We start from the raw sequence: 20,503 nt of genomic DNA, 5'->3' as shown, positions 1-20,503 counted from the left end.
GAGACTCCCATGGACAGAGGAGCCTAGAGGGCTACAGTCCATAGGGTTGCAAAGAGTCGGACACAGCTGAAGCAACTTAGCATGCATAGGTGTTACAGAGTCCAAGCTCTCTCTGCTCACCTCACGATAAGCTAATAAATCCAAGATGAGGTGTTAAGTCAAAGAAGGGACTTTATTTGAGAGCTGGCTGACCAAGAAGATGGCAGGCTAGCACCTCAAAATAGCTATCTTGTCCAAGCCTAGATGCCAGGTTCTTTTATGGATCAGAGATGGGGAGGTGGCGAGGCAACAGAGTACATGTCACCTTGCAGATGTGCCCGAGAATGACAAGCCTCGGGCAGGGGATGTGCTGTCACTTTCTTACAGTGGTGTCCTGGGTGGTGTGAAATGGACTATCTCCCGTCATATCAACAAACAGAGATGCCGCATCTATCTGCAAAACCCACCTCCCCAAATGTGAATTTCTGGGCCACGCCAGTAAGCAGCCAGTGAGGGGAGGCCCCACCATATGCCACACAAAGAATTTAAGAATGTCACAGTCTATCACAGGTGGGCAGAGTCAGGTTATCTCCCTGAGGCTGACCACTATGTATGCCTATAATAGCAAAACTGGCAAGATAAGGGTTAAAGTCACAGAGCAGATCCATTGTGAATTCAAAATTAACCCTTCCGGGTTACATAAGAACACTGATTACATCCTTGACTCGCCCTCATGACCAATTCTAATCCCAATTATCCCGCAAAGGCCCAGCCTACAAACTACATTACATCAGGGATTAGGGTTTCAACATCTGTGTTTGAATGAGGATAACAAATATTCAGGCCATATTGGTGGCTGAGAGTTTCCCAGAACTAAACCAAGACATAGGCTTCCAAATGGAAAACATCTCCTGACGAATAAGCTAAACTTTGAAAACTATTTTAAAGGACTCCTAATACAATGAAATATCAAGAACAGCATCAAAAATAAAAACAAAATTATTAAATTTTAATAATTTAAACTACAAGAAGCAAAACTACAGAGACATCACTTTGCCCACACAAGTCCCTACAGTCAAAGTTAGGGTTTTTCCAGTAGTCAGGTACAGATGTGAGAGCTGGACCATAAAGAAGGTTGAGCACTGAAGAATTGATGCTTTTGAATTGTGCTGGAGAAGACTCTTGAGAGTCCCTTGGACAACAAGGAGATCAAACCAGTCAATCCTAAGGGAAATCAACCCTGAATATTCATTGGAAGGACTGATGCTAAAGCTGAAGCTCCAATACTTTGGCCACATGATGGAAAAGCCAACTCATTAGAAAAGTCTCTGATGCTGGGAAAGAATGAAGGCAGGAGGAGAAGGGGATGACAGAGGATGAGATGGTTGGATGGCATCACTGACTCAATGGACTTGCATTTGAGCAAACTCAGGAAGATAGTAAAGGACAGGGAAGCCTGGCATGCTGCAGTCCATGGGGTCACAAAGAGTTGGACACAACTTAGCAACCAAATAACAACAAAGTGTGAAGAACACTTTGAACCTAAAATTCTACGCTCATGCTCTAATTCAGTAATGATGGTCATATATATCTTAAGACTCACAACCTCACAATGATTCAGAAAGTTACTATTTATCACCTTGCTGAATGAATTGGTAAAATACATTTTTTTAATGAATCTAAAAGTAAGTAGGAGAAAGCAAGGAAGAACCTCTAATTTTTAAGAATGTCTGATTTAGAGAAAATAAATCACAATTCAAGCCTTAAAGAATTAGCTGAATAATTTTTGGTGACTCTATGTTTGACCAGCTGACAATGAGACAGTTTTATTGCTGACTGAGAAAATAATTATACTCACTAGTATTTATTAAGTACTGTGTGTGCTAAGCGTTCATTTAATTTCTTGTTAGGTATGAATTCATTCCACCATCAGAACAACCTTATGAGAAAAGCACTGTTTTCTCTAGTTTACTACCGGGAGCCAGCGTGAGGAACTCCGCCCGTGGCAAAGGTCATGAGGAAGGAGGCTTGGCATATGCAAAGGCGGGATCAAGCCTCAGGAGTCCCCCTGGAAATTCTCGAGCATCTACCCCCAAAACCAGAGTCTGCCTACTTTACTGCTTTGTGCTCTCACCTACACCTCTGACTTTACGGGGGGCTGTCCCCCACCACCTCTCTCTGAAAAAGAGTTAACTTATAGCTCCAGTTAATAAAGTTCCTGGGCGTGACAAGAGTGTTTCAACCTACAAACTCCTTTGGAAGTCCTCTAGCCTGCCTGAACAGGATCTTCCGGCCACATGTGATTGTTCACAGCCTCCCAACCGTGAGAGGCATGAGATGTTCTAAACTGTCTAAATACAGATTCCTTTGAGCAGTTAAAAGATTGATTAGAAATTGTATTGGTGAAGGGTTTTTCACTTGTTGGGCCAATGTTTGCTGCTAAGTTTCCATATCCCTTACCTACTGTGTCCCTGGGAGTATATTGATTAATATAATTGGTGTATAGGAATGTAAGTAGTAGCTTTAATGTTTGTAACCTTGGACCCTTGAGTTAATTATTTTCTTGTTATAGCCCACCACACCTTTGCCCTATAGGAATGCAACTTTATCTAATGCTTTTGGAGGGTGGCGCCTGACTTTAGAATAATCACCTTTAGAGAAAAATAAGTTTTCTGAAGAAAGGATCATAAAATGCTAACAGGCCTCCTGGCCTGAAGATGATGTAAATCACCTAAACTTTTGCATATGATAAGTTTGAAAGCCTGACTTCGATAGGGATCAAGGACTGCTGTCCTTGCATGACTCTACCCCTTACCCCGTTATTCTCTATGCACAACTTAAGGTATGAAAACTACTTTGGAAAATAAAGTGCAGGCCTTGTTCACCGAAACTTGGTCTCCCCATGTCGTTCTCTCTCGCCTTCTGGCTGAATTCCCATCTGGAGTGTGGAGGCTCGTCAAGCCTACTAATTTTGCCTGGGCTTCTAAGATCTGACCAGGGAGGCCTTAGTGTCTCCTCTCCTTCCAGAGAACGGGAGGACGCCTGCGGCCTACGTAGGTGACGCAAATTCCTTGTTTTGGAATTTTATTAGCTTTCCACGTAAACCAAGTTATTCAGCCTCTTTTCTCCACTGAATTTTCTCACTGAGCTATCCTTATTTAACCACTCTTTATATCTTTAATTCTATAGTATCCTGATCGCCAAAGCCGTCTCCCCTTCGAATTCCCTGGATCCACCGGGGCTGGACCCCGGCAGTTTACACTGAAAGAAAACTGAAGCAGGAAGAAGCATCATTCCCAGCTTGTGGTTAGCAGACTCATAAGTGTTCAAACTGGGATTTAGGTGCAGTTAAGACAAGGTCATAAGGCTGCCTCTTTAGCCGTGGGTCACCCATCCCTGGATTTCATCATAAAGAGGGCAGTGCCTGGAATGCATTTTCAGGACCAGCCACACTTCTGTAGCCAGGTCAAACTCCCTAAACCTCAAATCTTCCTTATTTCTCAGGACTTAAATTATGTTTTTATGTGCTGCTCATCCACTCAGAAGTATTCAGTGCTATTTGAAGCAAACACACTTAAAAGAAGTCAGCTCATGTTTTCCTTCCACCCTTGTGCCCAGCTCTTCTCTACCCCTCTGAACGCTCTCTCAGTGCACTCTATGAGTTGGCCTTGATGCTGTGTCTGCACCACTAGACTCAGTGTTTATTCCTGATGTCCTGATTTGAACACAGGGGTACCCAGAGGACTCTGACCCAAACTATCCTTTTGAATTGCTATACTTCCTGCTGCTGTGAGAAAGCAGTTTAATCAATTTTTCACACAACTCCATTCCACCCCCAACACTGGGGCCCCTTGCAAAGCAGTTGTTTATTCCCTTGGCTCTCTTATTCTGTTTACTTGGTTCTCACAAATGAGCCGTGATGCCTGATTGCTGAGAAACAAGATAACCAGATCTTATAATCTAAAGACCTAATAGAATGTGAACAAACAAACGGTTTGTGAAAATAGGTTTATTTTCTACATTTTTGCAACCTTATGTAAGTTACAGCCAAGTGTATGGGATACATAATGCTAGAAATGCACACAATATACATTTCCCTGTTGTTCAATGCTTTCTTCTAGGTTTCTATTACAAAAGGGCATGGAAGGCCACCTACTTATCCTTAATTATAAGAACAAATACATATGCCTGCATGCTTAGTCACTAAGTCGTGTCTCACTTGTTGCAACCCCATGGACTGTAGCCTGCTAGGCTCCTCTGTCCATGGAATTCTCCAGGCAAGAAAACTGAAGTGGGTAGCCATTCCCTTCTCCAGGGGATCTTCCCGACCCAGGGATCGAACTCAGGTATCCTGCATTGCAGGTGGATTCTTCACCCTCTGAGCCACCAGGGAAGCCCACAAATACATATATTTTCTTAGAAAGAAAAATAAGTGATAACTGGCTTCAGTAGACAGCGACCATAATTTTTTTAAAAAAGTATACAAAACAATAAATAATACAGTAAAAGTTAATGCTATAAAATAAACTGAGAGTAAGAAAGAGCTTAATGAGATATCATCCCATTTTAGGAGGCCAAATGATTAATGGCGGGGGGCGGGTAATGTTATGATTGACAGATGTCACGCTATGTCTGTGTTTCTAGTTAGCGTGTAATAGAAGTTCAGAAAAGCAGAAACATGCAGAGGTCTCTAAAGATTTGGCACTTGCAGAAATCCTGAGGTTTATACCCCATATTATAAATTCCTGTGCAGAAACGGAAACTTTCAATTTAGGGTGATGCAAATCTACCCCAAAAGAGAATGCTCTTGGTTATCTTGTGCACAATAAGGAAGAGGAAAGGATGGTCTGCCACGAACTGCGGGCCTCCGTGGCCTGTTCTCCCTGTTACAATGGCCCCAGTGCCGGCAGCAGCCTCAGTGCCCTCCTCGTTCACATCCACAGAAGCTTGATGAAACACTTCAGACAGAAACAGGTCATTCTTCTCTGACATGCCTGAGAAATTGGCTCGGACTTGGCTGAAGGCATCGCCCATGCCCATGCCCGTGAGAATGGTCTTGAGTCCATAACGCTCTTCCAGTTTGAACTTGGGGATGTACACCTCCACGTCATCCTCACCCATGGTGTCCTCGCTGAGCCACTTGCTGAGTTTGTCATGGGTGATTTCACTCTCCAGCTATGAATCCAAAGCATAAAACCACTGAGTGCTTAGCAGAGAAGGACAACAACCTCTAATGTTGACAACCAATGACTTTACTATATTAAAGTAAAGTAGGTGATATTAAAATTTAATAGTTAGGTAAAAATTTTCCAAGAAGATAGCATATATGAGATGTGTTTAAGGCTTCTGAATGACTGGGAAACCTGGCACAATTTGTCTCAAACAAGTTCACATATTCAAACTGCACACCATTTCCTCAGATGGTAGGCATGTGCAACAGCTTCCCAGGTGACTCAGTGATAAAAAATCCACTTGCCAATGCAGGAGACGTGGGTTTGATCCTTGGGTCAGGAAGATCCCCTGGAGAGGAAATGGCTACCTGCTCCAGTAATCTTGCCTGGGAAATCCCAGGGACAGAGGAGTATGGCGGGCTGAAGTCCAGGGGGTCTCAAAGAGTAGGACGTGATTTAGCGACTAAATAGCAACAGCAGCAGCAGACATGTGCAAAGGCAAGTTTAGCCCCAGAGTTTAAAACAACGGAAGTTGGAATTCTTACCAACTCCAAGCCTGTAGAGGATTCAGCAATTCCATCTGGAAGCAGCAGGAACATACTGACCTCTCCAGCATATGGGAGTTCTAGAATCTGGACCTTCAGGTCTGCTATGTATCCAATGTTTAGCTTTTCATGCAGGAACATCATCTCTACTGATTTGTGCTGAGTCTAGAGTAATTAAAAAGTAAAATATGAAAGTTGATAGTAAGATGTCAAAAGATTTACAATCAGACACAAAAGAGAATGGGTTCTTCTTTCATGCTAAAGAAATAGATTTTTTTTAATTAAAAATTTGTTTTGAAATTTGTCTAAAAACATCAAAATATATTTTAAAAAATAAAAATTTATTATTTGTGTACTCTCACAGTGATTCTGATCTATTTTGTTTTTTCAAGATTATGCCCATTAGTAATAAGATGGACAATTATAATTAAATACTAAAACATTTGTTCAGGACCTACTAGGGGTCAAGTACTCTGCAAAATCTCATTGAATCTTTACAACAACATTTTGAGTTGGATATTATCATCCTAGTTTCACAGATCAAAAAAAGGAGTGTATGAACCACAACTAACATCATAGTTGGTACAGCCTACATATGAGTCCAAGATTGTGTAATTATAAAGCCCATGGTCTTTACCATTACTCATATGACCTCTCAGAAAATTACTAAGTGCTATTCAGTAACCTGAAAGAGTCAATCAACTATCCAGTGTGTATAACTATTAATAGCAAATCATGTATGGGTATCAATGAGTGGTCCCAATTTTTCTTTTTCTATTTTGTCAAAGACCCTAAAATATATATTAAGAAAATCTGTTTTGTTTTCATTGTCTCATACCGAGTTCACACGGAAAGGATAAAGCCCCTTTAGTTTCTTCTGAAATGGAGTCTTCCATTTTCCTTTGAAGTAGATAGCATTCACCAGGACCATCTTGGTGTCTGCATCAACAGAACCTTCAGGTAACAAGTTTGGGATTTTGCCTACAGAAAATATGATATATGCTTATGTTTCATGATTAACAATTACAAAGTCATTATGATTTCTTGAATCTTTTGAGTCACCATCAAGCTTAGCATCCACATTTATCAAACTCTGCAGAGATGTTGATATTCACATTCAAATTTTTCTCTTAATTTATTTAAAACATAAGTAAAAATTTTTCAGGTTTGCAAAATTCAAAAGCAAATGAAGAATGTATTTAAGATTTAGAATTGCTATCAGACTTGGGAAAAAAATTTTAAGTTTCTTTTAATTTTTTTTTCTTTGTGCTGCATGCAGGATCTTATTCCTCTGACCAGAAACTGAACCTGCATCCCTTGCTTTGAGAGCACAGAGTCTTAACCCCTGGACTGCCAGAGAAGTCCCAGAAAGTTTTAAATTCCTTTTATACTGTTTTCTCAAAGTTTTATAGTTATATGAAGTTAGTTCATTCAGATGGGAGTGAAAAAGAGACTCAAGGAATATAATGGGCTTCCCTAGTGGCTCAGATAGTAAAGAATCTGCCAGCAATGCAGAAGACCCGAGTTCAGTCCCTGGATGGTGAAGATCCCTTGGAGAAGAGAATTGCAACCCACTCCAGTATTCTTGCCTGGAGAATTTCATGGGCAGAGGAGTCTGGCCGGCTACAGTCCATGGGATCGCAAAGAGTCGGGCACGACTGAGCGACTGACACTACCAAGGCATTTAATAGTGCATTTCCCCAGTATGTCAGTAGGGCCCCTTCTAGGTCTGGTCTAGACAGCCCATAGGTCTAACTCATTGATTCATCCAAAAACAGTGTTTTGGAAGTTGTGCTACACCTATATCAGGAATAGCACAAATTCATGAAGTAATAAAGGAAAAATTGTCCTGGGGGTGGGGCGGGTTTAGAATATTGGAAAAGACATTCTAAATCATTCAGGAAAGAAAGTGCGGTGAGTTCTATTAAGAGAGCTGAATAATGCAGAGAACTGTAACAACACAGAGAAGGGAATGAATGACTGAGTCCAAGAAAGTTCCCAGAAGTGATAATATTTGAGTGTGATTTTTTTTTTAAGTCGGTTTAAGAAACAGCCCATTTATAGTGAATACTTGCTCTGCAATATTTCAACCACATTATTCTATTTACTCCTCACAACCATTCCAGTAAGGGAGTATTATTAGTGTCATTTTACACAAATAGGAAATCAACCTTGAATATTCATTGGAAGGACTGATACTGAAGCTGAAGCTCCAATACTTTGGCCACCTGCTGGGAAGAGTCAACTCATTGGAAAAGACCCTGATGCTGGAAAGACTGAGAGCAAGAGGAGAAGGCAGCAACAGAGGATGAGATGGTTCTATGGCATCACTGACTCAATGGGCATGAGTTTGAGTAACCTGCAGGAGATAGTAAAGGACAGGGAAGCCTGGCTTGCTGCAGTTCATGGGGCTGCAAAGAGTTGGACGTGACTTAGCAACTGAACAGCAACACAAACGGACACCGTAGTGAGATCTTAGTAATCCTTCCAAGGTCACAGTGCTTGGGAGCTGCTCAGAACTCCACCGTCTTCCATTTCTGCTGACAGATACAGGACTCAAGCAAAAAGGTCACTGTAGTCTGACCAGTTTCAGTACAGTTATTCAATATCTTCATTCAGTATGCTTGCTATGCTATGCTAAGTCTCTTCAGTCGTGTCTGACTCTGTGCGACCCCATAGACAGCAGCCCACCAGGCTTCCCCGTCCCTGGGATTCTCCAGGCAAGAACACTGGAGTGGGTTGCCATTTCCTTCTCCAAGGCATGAAAGTGAAAAGTGAAAGGGAAGTCTCTCAGTCATGTCCAACTCTTAGTGACCCCATTGACTGCAGCCTACCAGGCTCCTCAGTCCCCAGGATTCTCCAGACAAGAACACTGGAGTGGGTTGCCATTTCCTTCTCCGATGCATGAAAGTGAAAAGTGAAAGTGAAGTCGCTCAGTCGTGTCCAACCCTCAGCGGCCCCATGGACTGCAGCCTTCCAGGCTCCTCCATCCATGGGATTTTCCAGGCAAGAGTACTGGAGTGGGTGCCATTGCCTTCTCCGTCATTCAGTATAACCCCTAGCAATTAAAACTCCTGGTTACCACTTGGAAATCTACTGGGACTTTATTTAACTTTGTGACACAAAATGATCATAACAAGGAAAAAAGAAATTTTTCTCAAATTACTATAAAAATTGGTAAAACAATCAGTCTAAATGACTATTTGGCATTTTTGCAGTTTCACTGATTGATTTATAGCCATTCACCACAAACGCTTAGAAAGAAGAGAAATTCTTGCTGTTCTCAAAAAAGCAAAGCTTTCATGCATCTCTTTGATTTTGCAATCTGCTTTGACTTGCATTTTTGTTAAATCTTCACTTTCTCTGCTTCCTTTTTGTCAGTGGTGCATCAATCTTTCAGAGCAGTAATTTAAAAATCTAGAAATGAAGAACTAGAGTAGGCCAACTGTTTTTAGAGGAACAATAATTCTTTTTTCAATTCTACAGAACTTAATACAAGTGCTTTTTCTATTATGGTAGCTAAGAAACAAGGATAGCATACTATGGTTTGAAATAATGTTTTAAACATAGGAGGCAGGGACTTCCCTAGTAGTCCAGTGGCTCAGATTCCATGCCGCCAACGCTGGGGGGCCCAGGTTCAATCCCTGGTCAGGCAACTAGATTTCACATGCCACAACTGTGACCCAACACAGCCAAATAAAAATGTATTTGCTGCTGCTGCTGCTAAGTCGCTTCAGTCGTGTCCGACTCTGTGTGACCCCATAGACGGCAGCCCACCAGGCTCCCCCGTCCCTGGGATTCTCCAGGCAAGAACACTGGAGTGGGCTGCCATTTCCTTCTCCAATGCATGAAAGTGAAAAGTGAAAGTGAAGTCGCTCAGTCGTGTCTGACTCTTCTCGACCCCATGGACTGCAGCCCACCAGGCTCCCTCGTCCATGGGATTTTCCAGGCAAGAGTACTGGAGTGGGGTGCCATTGCCTTCTCTGATTTTCTCACTTAAAACACCACAAAGCTCAACAAGAATCAGGTTACATTAGCCAAAATAACTAAGATTAGGAGTAAGGGCTAAGTTCAAGGATTTTAAACACACACACACACACACACACACACACACACACACATATCAGAGTTTTCTACGTGGAAAGAAGAGCAGAAACTATTTCTTGGTTTTACCTTTGGTTTGAGTCTTGACCCAGGAATTAATCTTTTTTCTGGCATCTTCTGCACATTCTAGGAAGTCGACTGCCTGCGGTTCTGTAGAGTAATATTTCTTGGAGAGTTGCATGTATTCCTTTAAAGTGAAAAAATAATGACAAGATTACTTAGAATATATACCCAACAAGTGAAAGTGAAAGTGTTAGCTGCTCGGTTGTGTCTGACTCTTTGTGACCCGGTGGACTGCAGCCCTCTAGGCTCCTCTGTCCATGGAAATCTCCAGCCAAGAATACTGGAGTGGGCTGCCATGCCCTCCTCCGGGATATCCAACCATCTGTGGTGTATTTGTAAATTACAGGTTTCCTGTCAAGACTGGGGAGCCTGAAGCAGGGTAGGGGGAGGTTGGCTGGGAGCTGATTATGTGCTCTCTTGACCCCCCGCCCCCAATCCAGTCCCGACTGCCTTTGTTCTGCTGCATACTTTGCACAATGAACCCTGAATGCAGAGGGAGAGGCTGGGCGAGGGGTTAGTGGTTCTGGGAACACCTGTGCGCACCTCCTGACTTGTGACTTTCCATGTGGGGTTTTTACAGTAGAAATAGGAAACACCCACGGAGGGAACACAAGCATGCCTGTGTTGGATCGTGTCCCATGGCCTCGGGGAGCCTTGCGAGCCTGAGTGGAATTCTCACCCTCTGGGAATGAATCAGAGAAAACAGCTTTGAAAGTGATCTCGTTGCAAGTTTGGGACCCTGCCATTTAGATCACAGGTTTCACTCACTTCCTTGAATCTTGCAGATTTCTCTCCAAACAGTTTATTGGCACTTTCCAATAAATACTCCCCCATGGACACGTTGATAGCATTGCTGAGAGAATGGAAGGATGAATGGATTACCCCCGCAGCTTGTGCCTTAAAAGGAAAGGAGAGATTCAATTTATATAACTCAGGACTTCTAAACAAGATATTTCTTAAGCAATAGTATTTTTTTCTAGGATATCAATAAAATGCTGTATTACAATATACTTTTTTTTCTGGCACTTTAGAGGTAACTCAGGAAATAATTTTGATATGGATATAGTACATTAAAACTTATCAGATAATTTTTGACTTGTTTCAAATTTTTCTGTGCCCATAGGATTGGATTTATCTGTAACAGAACTGAGATCCTAGAAAAAGTCAGGCTCCTTTGATACTTACCTAAGCTATAGTCTCTAAGCAATTTTTATTATATTAAAATGTTACCTTAGAAATGTTCTTTTAAAAGTTTATATAACTTCTACAAGTCCCTTGGCATAATTAAGGGGTTGTCTGTGCAATGGAATCTGGAGTTTAGAAAACATAAAATCGAGGGGAATTCCAATCCCCAACCTGAAGTTTTCGAGCATGATGACAGACACAGGGCTTAGTCACAGCAGTGGCTGGGTGAAGCTGAGGTCAGAGCCCTGAAGATGGACCATCAGCTGTCCACTCAGGCCTGGCCAGAATCGCCTTTTGAAGAGGCCCTCTCGTCATCTTGAGTCTGTAATTCCCTGAGTGACAGACAGATGGAGCATCAGCATTCCTAAGAAGGAACCTGTGAGAGGACCTAAATCAGAGGGTGATTGTGGAAGTTATTTACCAATAGGAGCCCATCTACACCATGCTCTTATAATGTGGCTGAATAGTGTTTAAGGAAGTGGAGTACTGGGAAAAGATACTAACTTGAGATTGACTAGATGAATGGATGGTAGATAGATAGAGAGTAGATGATGATCACAATAATGATAAATAGGTGGATAGATTGGTGTTGTTCTGTTGTTAATAATGATGATGATAGATCGACAGATAGGGAGGGAGAAGGAAGATGATAGATAGAGAGATAGATAGATAGAGAGTAGATGATGGTCATAATGACAGTAGGTAGATAGATAGATAGATGTGTGCTTGTGCTCCGTTGCTCAGTTGGGTCCAACTCTGTGACTCTTTGAACTGTAACCCGCCAAGCTCCTCTGTCCATGGGATTTTTCAGGCAAGAATACTGGAGTGGGTTGCCATTTCCTCTCCAGGGAATCATCTTATCCAGGGATTGAACCTGTGTCTCCTGCATTGCAGGCAGATTATTTACCACTGAGCCATTGGGGAAGCCCTAGATAGATAGGGAGAGAGGAGATAAAGGATACATGAAGGTCAGTGACCTCTTCTGAAGTCACCAGGGCTGGCCACCTCCATTTCTCAATTACTTGTCACCCCTTACTCTGGAAATCCGCATTCACACATGTGTATAGTAGGAGTCTCTACCGTGGCTTTAGAATAAATTATACATACCCAACTAATGGCAGAGTAATGTGACAGAATTTACAAACAGTCTTGACCTGGAAGTCATAAAGCATGGATTCTACCCCAGCTCTGCCCTTCCCTACGAGAGTGACTGTAAGATATTTACTCAAGGACTGTGAGTCTTAGTTTTCTTCCTATGAAAGGTGGAAGTTGTACTAGGTTCCTTCCCTAATATTGTGACTTTAAGACAAGAAGTTTCTGGAAACAAAATACAAAAGAACTAGGAATGGATGAGTCAGATACCTGCAAAATAGCATCAGGATAGGTGCCCCTCTGGATCTGCTGTGAGAAATTATAACTTCTGAGGCTCCGTGGGGTCACTGGGGTGCCTCTGTGGACTCCAACTTGGTTAAACTGAAGCACCTACAATTGGAATTCGAGAAAATTGGGTACATTTTTCTGCTGCATTATTTAGCTTTTAAACCAACGGCTGTCAAGTACCTCTTAGTGGTCCTACGTCAAGGTCCCTGCCTTTGTGTCTGGGCAACAAGCACAGATGCTCTTCAAGTATAATATGTGTCAGTCCATGAAATTCTCTTCATGGGAATTAGCATGAGTTATTTTATACTAATTCAAATACTGGCCATTTTGACCAAAAAAAATATAATGAGATGATTTATAACCTTTTAATTAAATTATCTAAATTATCACCCAACTCATAAACCTCCTTGAAAACATCCCAGTATTTTGAAGGAAGAAATAAGGTTACCGCCTGACCTTGTATCTCTCTGTTCGGTGGCCTTACACGCTACGCCCTCCCGACTGCCAGCAGCCACTGCTAGCTTCAGCACAAACACAGGGTGCTCAGTATTACCGAGGATCACCTAAAACACTTGCACATACATTATTTACACATAAAGAAATCCCTCACTTCTGTCCATGTTGGGGGAAGATGGCAGGGGTCAGATGACAATATGAATTCCTTTTTTTTAATATTTATTTGCATTTATGTATTTATTTAGCTGCCCATGGTCTTAGTTGAGGCAGGCAGCATCTTTAGCTGCGGCATGCAGGATCTTTAGTTTCCACATGTTCCCCGGCCAGGGATCAGATCCAGGTCCCCTTGTGTTGGGAGCACAAAGTCTTAGCCACTGGACCACCAAGACGTCCCAATGTGAATTTCTTTATGTTGTAAGTGGCAGATCCAGCTAACAGTGAAACTGGCAGGTGCAGACTGGCCCTGGAAGGTGCCTCAAGCCCCCTCCCCCAGTACAGTAGACTCCTCCACTTGACCCTGACACCCACCCCACCCCCACCACCTCCAGCATCCTTTCGGTCCCAGAGCCATGGGGCCCCAGGCAGGGAGGAACTTATTGGTAAAGCATTGATGGTGGAGGCTCTGCCAAGGAGGGGAAGGCAACCTTGCCCAGCAGATGGTGGATTTCTAGGCTGGAAGGAGAGGTGTTAGGATTTCTGGGGTCTTTCTCTGCTCTTCAGATCATATATCATAAGTTCCTACCTAATACTCTCTGAAAAGCAGTCTGACTGACACTGTAAAAGGGAGGAATACTTTGTGTAAGAGCTTCTCTGGTTGTCCTACCTTTTAAGGAAGTTGACCCATAAGTTGGGGTCTCTGGGTAGCACTGAAGCACACTCGAGTCATGGCAAGAGTCCTTGCAGGTGTGGGGTGTGGGGTGTGTGTCATGGTCCTGAGCCAGGCTGAGGCAGGCACCCTGCCCAGAGAGCTGGCCTGGCCCAGGCCGGTCTGTGGCCTTATCCTAAAGATAAGAGCTGGGTAAAAATACTCCTGCAAATCTCACATTGCCTGTACTCTGTAAGAGAGTATCTATTTATTCTATTTGCTCCTTTTTCCCCTACAACCGTTCCAGCCTTACCAGCTACACCAGTTCCCAAATGTGGGCAGCCTCTTCCTGCCCTGATTGTCTCATCTGTAAAGTTAATACGGTAATCAGAGCACCTACCTCACAGGATTTTGTATTCTGTGGATAAATTCATAAAACATTCTCAGCAAAGTACCTGGCTGGGGCATTGTAAGTATCAGCTATGAAAACAATTAGTTCTACCACATGCCTCTCCTGTTAACGCTAATCTTCATACTCATCTTGCCCAATACACATTTTCATTTACATTTTAAAAATATGAAAGTTACTACTAGACTCTTTTGAGTTATCAAATGGTGTTCGAGAGGTCTGCAACTATTGAACAAAATATGTGGTTAACAATCCGCATTTGGAGAAGGCAATGGCACCCCACTCCAGTACTCTTGCCTAGAAAATCCCGTGGAAGGAGGAGTCTGGTGGGCTGCAGTCCATGGGGTCGCGAAGAGTCGGACACGACTGAGTGACTTCCCTTTCACTTTTCACTTTCACACATTGGAGAAGGAAATGGCAACCCACTCCAGTGTTCTTGCCTGGAGAATCCCAGGGACGGGGAAGCCTGGTTGGTGGGCTGCCATCTATGGGGTCGCACAGAGTCGGACACAACTGAAGCAACTTAGCAGCAGCAGCAGCAACAACAATCCGCATTATGTATGATCAAATTAATATAGTTTATGGGTACAGAATGTCTCCCATCCAAGTACTAACCAGGCCCAGCCCTGCTTAGCTTCCAAGATTGGGAGGGTTCAGGGTGGTACAGCCATGGACCATACAGAACCCCTTTGAGGAAGAAGAAGACACCCCAAAACTAGACTGTGGTGATGGCTGCGGATACCCTAAGAACCGCTGGATTGTAAACTGTAAATGGGTGCGTTTTACGAAATGTAAACTATATCTCAACGAAGTTGTTCTTATAAAATAAAAAATAAGAAAGCTGAGGCTCAGAGTGTTTAAATGTCTTCATTTACACACCTAGTAAGTGGCAAAACCACCAACCAAAGACAGGCAGCTCTGTCCCCAAAGTCCAGGCTTCCATGTCCAAACCAAAAAGCATCTCCTCTTTTTTTTTGGTAGAGAATTAATCCAATTTGCCTTTGAATTTTAAAATCTTCCCATGTGGCAGTTACAAGAAAACTGTATATAAAATTCTTGTCCCACATGCAAAAAATACTTTCCAAACACAGAAAAGCTGTGTTGTAGCATGAGTGACCAATAAGTTATTTTCCTCTGGTAGCAAAATCAAGATTTTCTCTTTAGCACCTAGAGCATTTTGTTTGGCATCTGTCCTCAAAAAAAAAGAAAAAATTGCTTCTGATTCTTTTATATTTAAAAAATGGAGACTTCCCTGGTGGTCCAGTGGTTAAGACTCCATGCTTCCAGTGCAGGGGGAAGGGAATTAACAGTCCACATGCCACACAGCATGGCCAAAAACTAAATAAAAATAAAAATTGAAGTCCTTGATGTTTTCTAAAGTTTTTAATGGAGTTCACTGCCTTTTTTTTTTTTCAAGGCAAAGAAAATAAAGGGGAAGGAGTTTTGCAAAATGTGGCTGGTATCAAAGAATTGGGCAACTGGGCTTTGTTGTGAGTCTTGATGTTCAAACTGCCACAAACAAAGAGAGAAGCTCCCAGCCCTTTTCCTCCTGCAGTGAGATTGGCTAACACTCTGTGTGAGCCACTCCAAATGAGGCCTGCCTTAAGTGGGTCACCATGTACCTAGAAGACTGTCCATCTCCCTGTACTCACACACTCAGGTGCGATTCTCACGGGAAACTCCGGTGTGACTGAGGACAGCATCCACACTTGTGAGAAACAGAGCTTGGATGCCCAGCACTCAGTGCTGACGTCTGTATGCACGGGACTAGGAAAGAATTTTAACGATGTAATTACCTCGTCTCCTCACGGACCCAGGGAAGACAGGGTCGTGTGAGCTTTAATAGCACCACGTTCATCCCAGAGGATGACTGCTGTGTACAAGTGAAGTAAGTCAATGTATTTCCACAGTCCCTGACCCAGTGAAAGGGTCCCCTGACTGAGCTGCTGTCCATTCACCAAGGAAGGAAGCCAGCGGCCCTGACAGAAAGACCCCACAGTGCTGCCCCCCCGACCACCTTGACTTTGAAGACTGGCCATCCGGTCAGCCCCATTTTGTTGACATGAGCTCATGGGGCGGAAAATGTTGTCTGAGGCCCTCCAAAGTTGTGTTGCTCTCGGTGCCTCCCCCAGAGTGCAGAGACCAAGCTCTGGGACGGTTTTTTTCTCTTCATGGCACTCTCTTAAAACCGCTACTAGGAATTCTTCACATAAATGGAAAGAGCCTGAGATGAGAGAGCAGAAACCAGAGGAACCCAGGGAAAGGTGCTTCAGTCCCACTGTCCATCCGTCAGTGATGCTCTTAAAACCAGTAAGAGATAAAGCAGACAAATCTTTTGAAAAATATAAACATTATCAGATGTCAGATATAGTCACTATTAACTATTTCTAATGTTGCAGGATAAGAAAACTGATAATCCTTCTACTATATCTACTATTGAGGATTTTCGTGGTTTGCCTCTTTTATATATTTGAATCTAAGTAACTTGTGTTGTAATGGCTTGTGATGATTGCTGAGGGCATGGGTTCGATCCCTGGTAGGGGAACTAAGATCCCACTAGCCACTGACTGTTATAGTCCAGATCCTGTAAGCATATAATCAGAGCGGTTCTGCAATTCGGTTCAGGAATCCTTCAGTCCCAACTGGGAACTTTAACAGAAACTCACTTGGGCTATCTGGTCTGCAGTATTGCCCCGGGCGCCCAGGTAGACCATGGCCATGGTGGAGGAGATGCTCCAGGGACAGAAGAAGAGATTCTGGGTGTCAGCGCTTGTATTTGCCAGATGCTTGAAGAAATTGAGGGCAAAGATTGTATTTGCCACATAAAGTTCTTCCATTGTCTCAATCTGGAAGGAAAACGAGGAAAAGCAACAGCTCTACAAGATGACTCAACATTTTGAGGATGTCAGCGGCGTAGCACAGGCTGTACCCTGCGCAGGGCAGGGGTTCCCTCTCTGCTCTCCTTTACCTGAACAGGGGCAGCAGCATCGTGACCCTGGGACCTGTGCAGCCACTAAAGGTTCCGCTCCCGGTGCAGTGCGCCGCTGCCACAACCCGGCAGTTCCTTAATAACTTTATACAAAGGGCCCCCCTGCATTTCCCTCCTGCACTGGACCCTGCAAATGACACAGCTGATCCTGCGATAGAGGGAACAGTCCTGGGATGCATGGTGACCCTCCACCTCATAATAATGATAATAACAGCAATAACAATAAATAGCCCTTATTGAGTTCTTAACTGTACAACAGATGCTGTGTTCAACATTTCACAGGTACTAAACCAGTTAATCCTCACACAAACCCTGTGAGGAAGGCACTGCTATTCTTGCGCTTACAAAGGAAAAAACTACTGCCCAAAGAGAATCAGAAAAGTGACCCATGTCACTCAACTATAAGGGACAGGACTGGAAATTGAAGCCAGGTGGGTGGGTGGCCTTCAGGGTCATGCTCTCAACCTCTGTGTTGTACCTACAAACACACATCACACGTACAGACCCACAGATACACACACTAGGGTCTTCCCTGGTGGCTTAGTCAGTAAAGAATTCACCTGCAATGCAGGAGACCACCTGCAATGCAGGAAACCCACATTTGATCCCTGGGTCAGGAAGATCCCCTGGAGAAGGAAACGGCAACCCACTCCAGTATTCTTGCCTGGGAAATCCCATGGGCAGAGAAGCCTGGTATGCTACAGTCCACAGGGTCACAAGAGTCCATGGACATGATTTAGTGACTAAACCATCACCATCACACACTCGAGGAAAACACACACATATTCCAATGCATGCCACATGCACACATACTCTTATTGGCCCCAGTGGAGATGGCCAAACTCCTTTCTAGAAGTGACTTAGACTCACCTTTTGAGAGGGAGCATTTCACACTGCCCTATCTCCCATTCCTACACCCCCTCCACTCACTCACATACCACAGCCTTTCTACCAAAGCGCCCCCTGTACTGAGCAGCTCATTGCTGGGATGCTGGAAAGGCCCCCCTCCTCCCACCACCCCTAGCAGGGCAGTCAACACCAGGTCCCTCTGCAGGAGTGGTCCTGGATTTATGGAGCTCACACACACACACATGAACACACACACACCCCATCCACCGTCTGAAGATAAATGACAGACACACCTTCCGTGACCTAAGACTCGCATGTAGCCAAACGCTTGGACACACCCAGGTGTGGGTGGGTACCTGCTGGTTCTAGCCAAAAGACTGTATCTGGCACTTTCACAATGGCTTCAAACACACCCTGCAGTTACCAGAATCTATAAATATACCAAGCTACGCTGACACTCACCATTCCACAGGAACCTTCTGGGGACGGTGGCTGGGGAGCCGCTGGGGAAGGCCCTCGAGGAGGCTCTCTACAGCCTTGGGCTCCCTCAGCGAGGCCTCCCAGGCTCACGTCTCCCTAGTCCATGGCTGTCATGTGAACACTCGGTTCGCAAACATTTCTCGTGAAGAAAGTGATTGCCATTTGTATCAAAATTTCTCATGTGAGATACCACCCAATTGTATTTTATCAAGACAAAATAGTAAAGTAAATAAAACATGTCCCCAAAACTCTTTCATGCCTTCTTGTCTCCTTTAATTTATAATATTCACAGGATCAATGTGAGGTACATATTCTGATCTTTATTCTATAGGTTACATCCTGAGACATATATGAGGTCACAGAGTTTGTATGTAATGATGCAGGGATTCAAGCCCAGGATTCAATCTTCAGAAACCCACTCTGTCCAATGTCACTTGTACTTCACCTGCTGATGTTTAACTACTATGTGTAAGTGTTTCAGCCAGTTACTGGTTTGAGAAATGCTAGAAAGAGGAAATAAAAAGAGGAAGGAAGCCAGTTTGTAATACTACTAGAAGGCTTAAGTTTCAAAAAATTACTTTTTTCTCTTGCTTCATCACTGAGATTAGATTAACCTGGGTGACTCAGAAATTTGTTTCCTCTTCCTTCTCAATTTTAAAATCATCCTTATGATGAATTAGTCCTCTCAAATACATTTCAAAAACAGAGAATTAATAGCATAAATATTTCTCTATTGTGTGCAATAAAATAAAGAATTGGAGCTATAAAAATAAACTTAAGCCTGGGAATTCCCTAGTGATCCAGTGTTTAAGACTCGGAACTTTCATTGCTGAGGGCACGGGCTTGATCCCTGGCTGGGGAACTAAGATCCCACAAGCTGCATCATGTGACCAATTAATTAATTAACTACTTAATGTAGGCTTCTCTTATACCTAATTCTTTATAATGACCTGAATAGTCAGTCACTTTGACACTAGCAAAATTTGTCAAGACAAATGAAAAGTGAGGGGTTTTAATGCCAAGTTAGAAGTCCAGTTGACTGTGACTATTTTGTTAAAAAAATTTAAAAATAAGGACAGAATTAAATCACTCCAGATGTATTTACTTGCTTTTAAAATAGTCTAAATTCTATCTTTCAGATAGGTGAAATTAACCGCATTTAACATAAAAGGGAATGTGTGATGTCTATATCACAGTTACCAATTCCTTCAGCCTCACTGTTTAATTCACCTTCATAATCACTTGGCTGGTAAACCTAGTCATTCTTGTTGTACCAATGAAAATATGAAGATGTCGACGGCACAGCCGGTTTCAAAGCGTAGACTAGCTTCCAATTCCAGCTCTAGTGCTGTCCCTTGGAGAAGGGCATGGCAGCCCACTCCAGTGTTCCTGCCCGGAGAATCCCAGGGATGGGGGAGCCTTGTGGGCTGCCGTCTATGGGGTCACACAGAGTCGGACACGACTGAGGCGACTGAGCAGCAGCAGCAGCCGTGCTGTCCCTACAGACCTTTCAAATAAGGTTTGAGAAGTTTATATTTGTAGAAATCTGTGAATATATCATATATATGTGTATATATACACAGTGTCTTCTGACTCTACCACACGTCCACCCTGCATTTAAGTGGGAATCTGCCTAAGACCGTGTAAAATCGAAGCCACTGAGTGACATCAGAATCTCTCAGAACAGGAAACACCTGTTGTGAATTTCTTAACACTAGAGTGAGTTACACAACTTCAACAATTTCTATGTATTATACCCTTAACCAACATTTGATATTATCTTTAGAAGAACAAACAGATGAAAATCATATGTGGGGCTGGTCTCTGTGATGTTTGTGTTGGTTCCTAAAACGCAAGTTGACAAACGTGCCACTGAAACTTGGCACAGGTGGCAAAGAGCTCAGACCCGCGGCCACACTCCCTCTGCTCACTGGCATCGAACGTTAGATTTGAGTTTGCTGTAGCATTTTTAAGTGAATTTTTTTGCAGCAACACAGTGTAAATATTTTGAAATTGACCAGAAAAATTAATGACACAGAGAAAACAATAACTTGAAGGAAATTTCCCATTCCAAATTACCAAGTTTTC

The 20,503-nt window shown here is 43.1% G+C and overlaps 1 protein-coding gene across 1 annotated transcript; it reads right to left on the bottom strand.

The window, feature by feature from the left end:
• Positions 1-4,720: 4,720 nt before the first annotated feature.
• Positions 4,721-17,025, bottom strand: LOC129636223 (plasminogen activator inhibitor 2-like). The gene is made up of 7 exons (XM_055559582.1): positions 16,764-17,025; positions 12,410-12,529; positions 10,631-10,759; positions 9,869-9,986; positions 6,534-6,676; positions 5,696-5,860; positions 4,721-5,154 (listed from the first exon to the last, which is right to left on the bottom strand). Exons 1-7 carry the CDS (start codon positions 16,932-16,934, stop codon positions 4,750-4,752), a joined length of 1,251 nt encoding a protein of 416 aa, XP_055415557.1. The 5' UTR covers positions 16,935-17,025; the 3' UTR covers positions 4,721-4,749.
• Between the last annotated feature and the right edge of the window lie 3,478 nt (positions 17,026-20,503).

Source organism: Bubalus kerabau, chromosome 21, assembly GCF_029407905.1.
Source record: "Bubalus kerabau isolate K-KA32 ecotype Philippines breed swamp buffalo chromosome 21, PCC_UOA_SB_1v2, whole genome shotgun sequence".
In the NCBI taxonomy this organism is placed as follows: domain Eukaryota; kingdom Metazoa; phylum Chordata; class Mammalia; order Artiodactyla; family Bovidae; genus Bubalus; species Bubalus kerabau.
The sequence above is the reverse complement of the archived record's forward strand: the minus strand, read 5'-3'. Positions and strand labels throughout refer to the sequence as shown.

Excerpts from the sequence above, each read along its gene's own strand:
- LOC129636223 (XM_055559582.1), bottom strand. The coding sequence starts at position 16,934 with ATGGAAGAACTTTATGTGGCAAATACAATCTTTGCCCTCAATTTCTTC. Across the intron at positions 12,530-16,763 it reads CTGCAGACCAGATAGCCCAA|GTGCTTCAGTTTAACCAAGT; the intron begins GTGAGTTTCTGT and ends TTCCAATTGTAG. Across the intron at positions 6,677-9,868 it reads GGTCAAGACTCAAACCAAAG|GCAAAATCCCAAACTTGTTA; the intron begins GTAAAACCAAGA and ends TATTTTCTGTAG.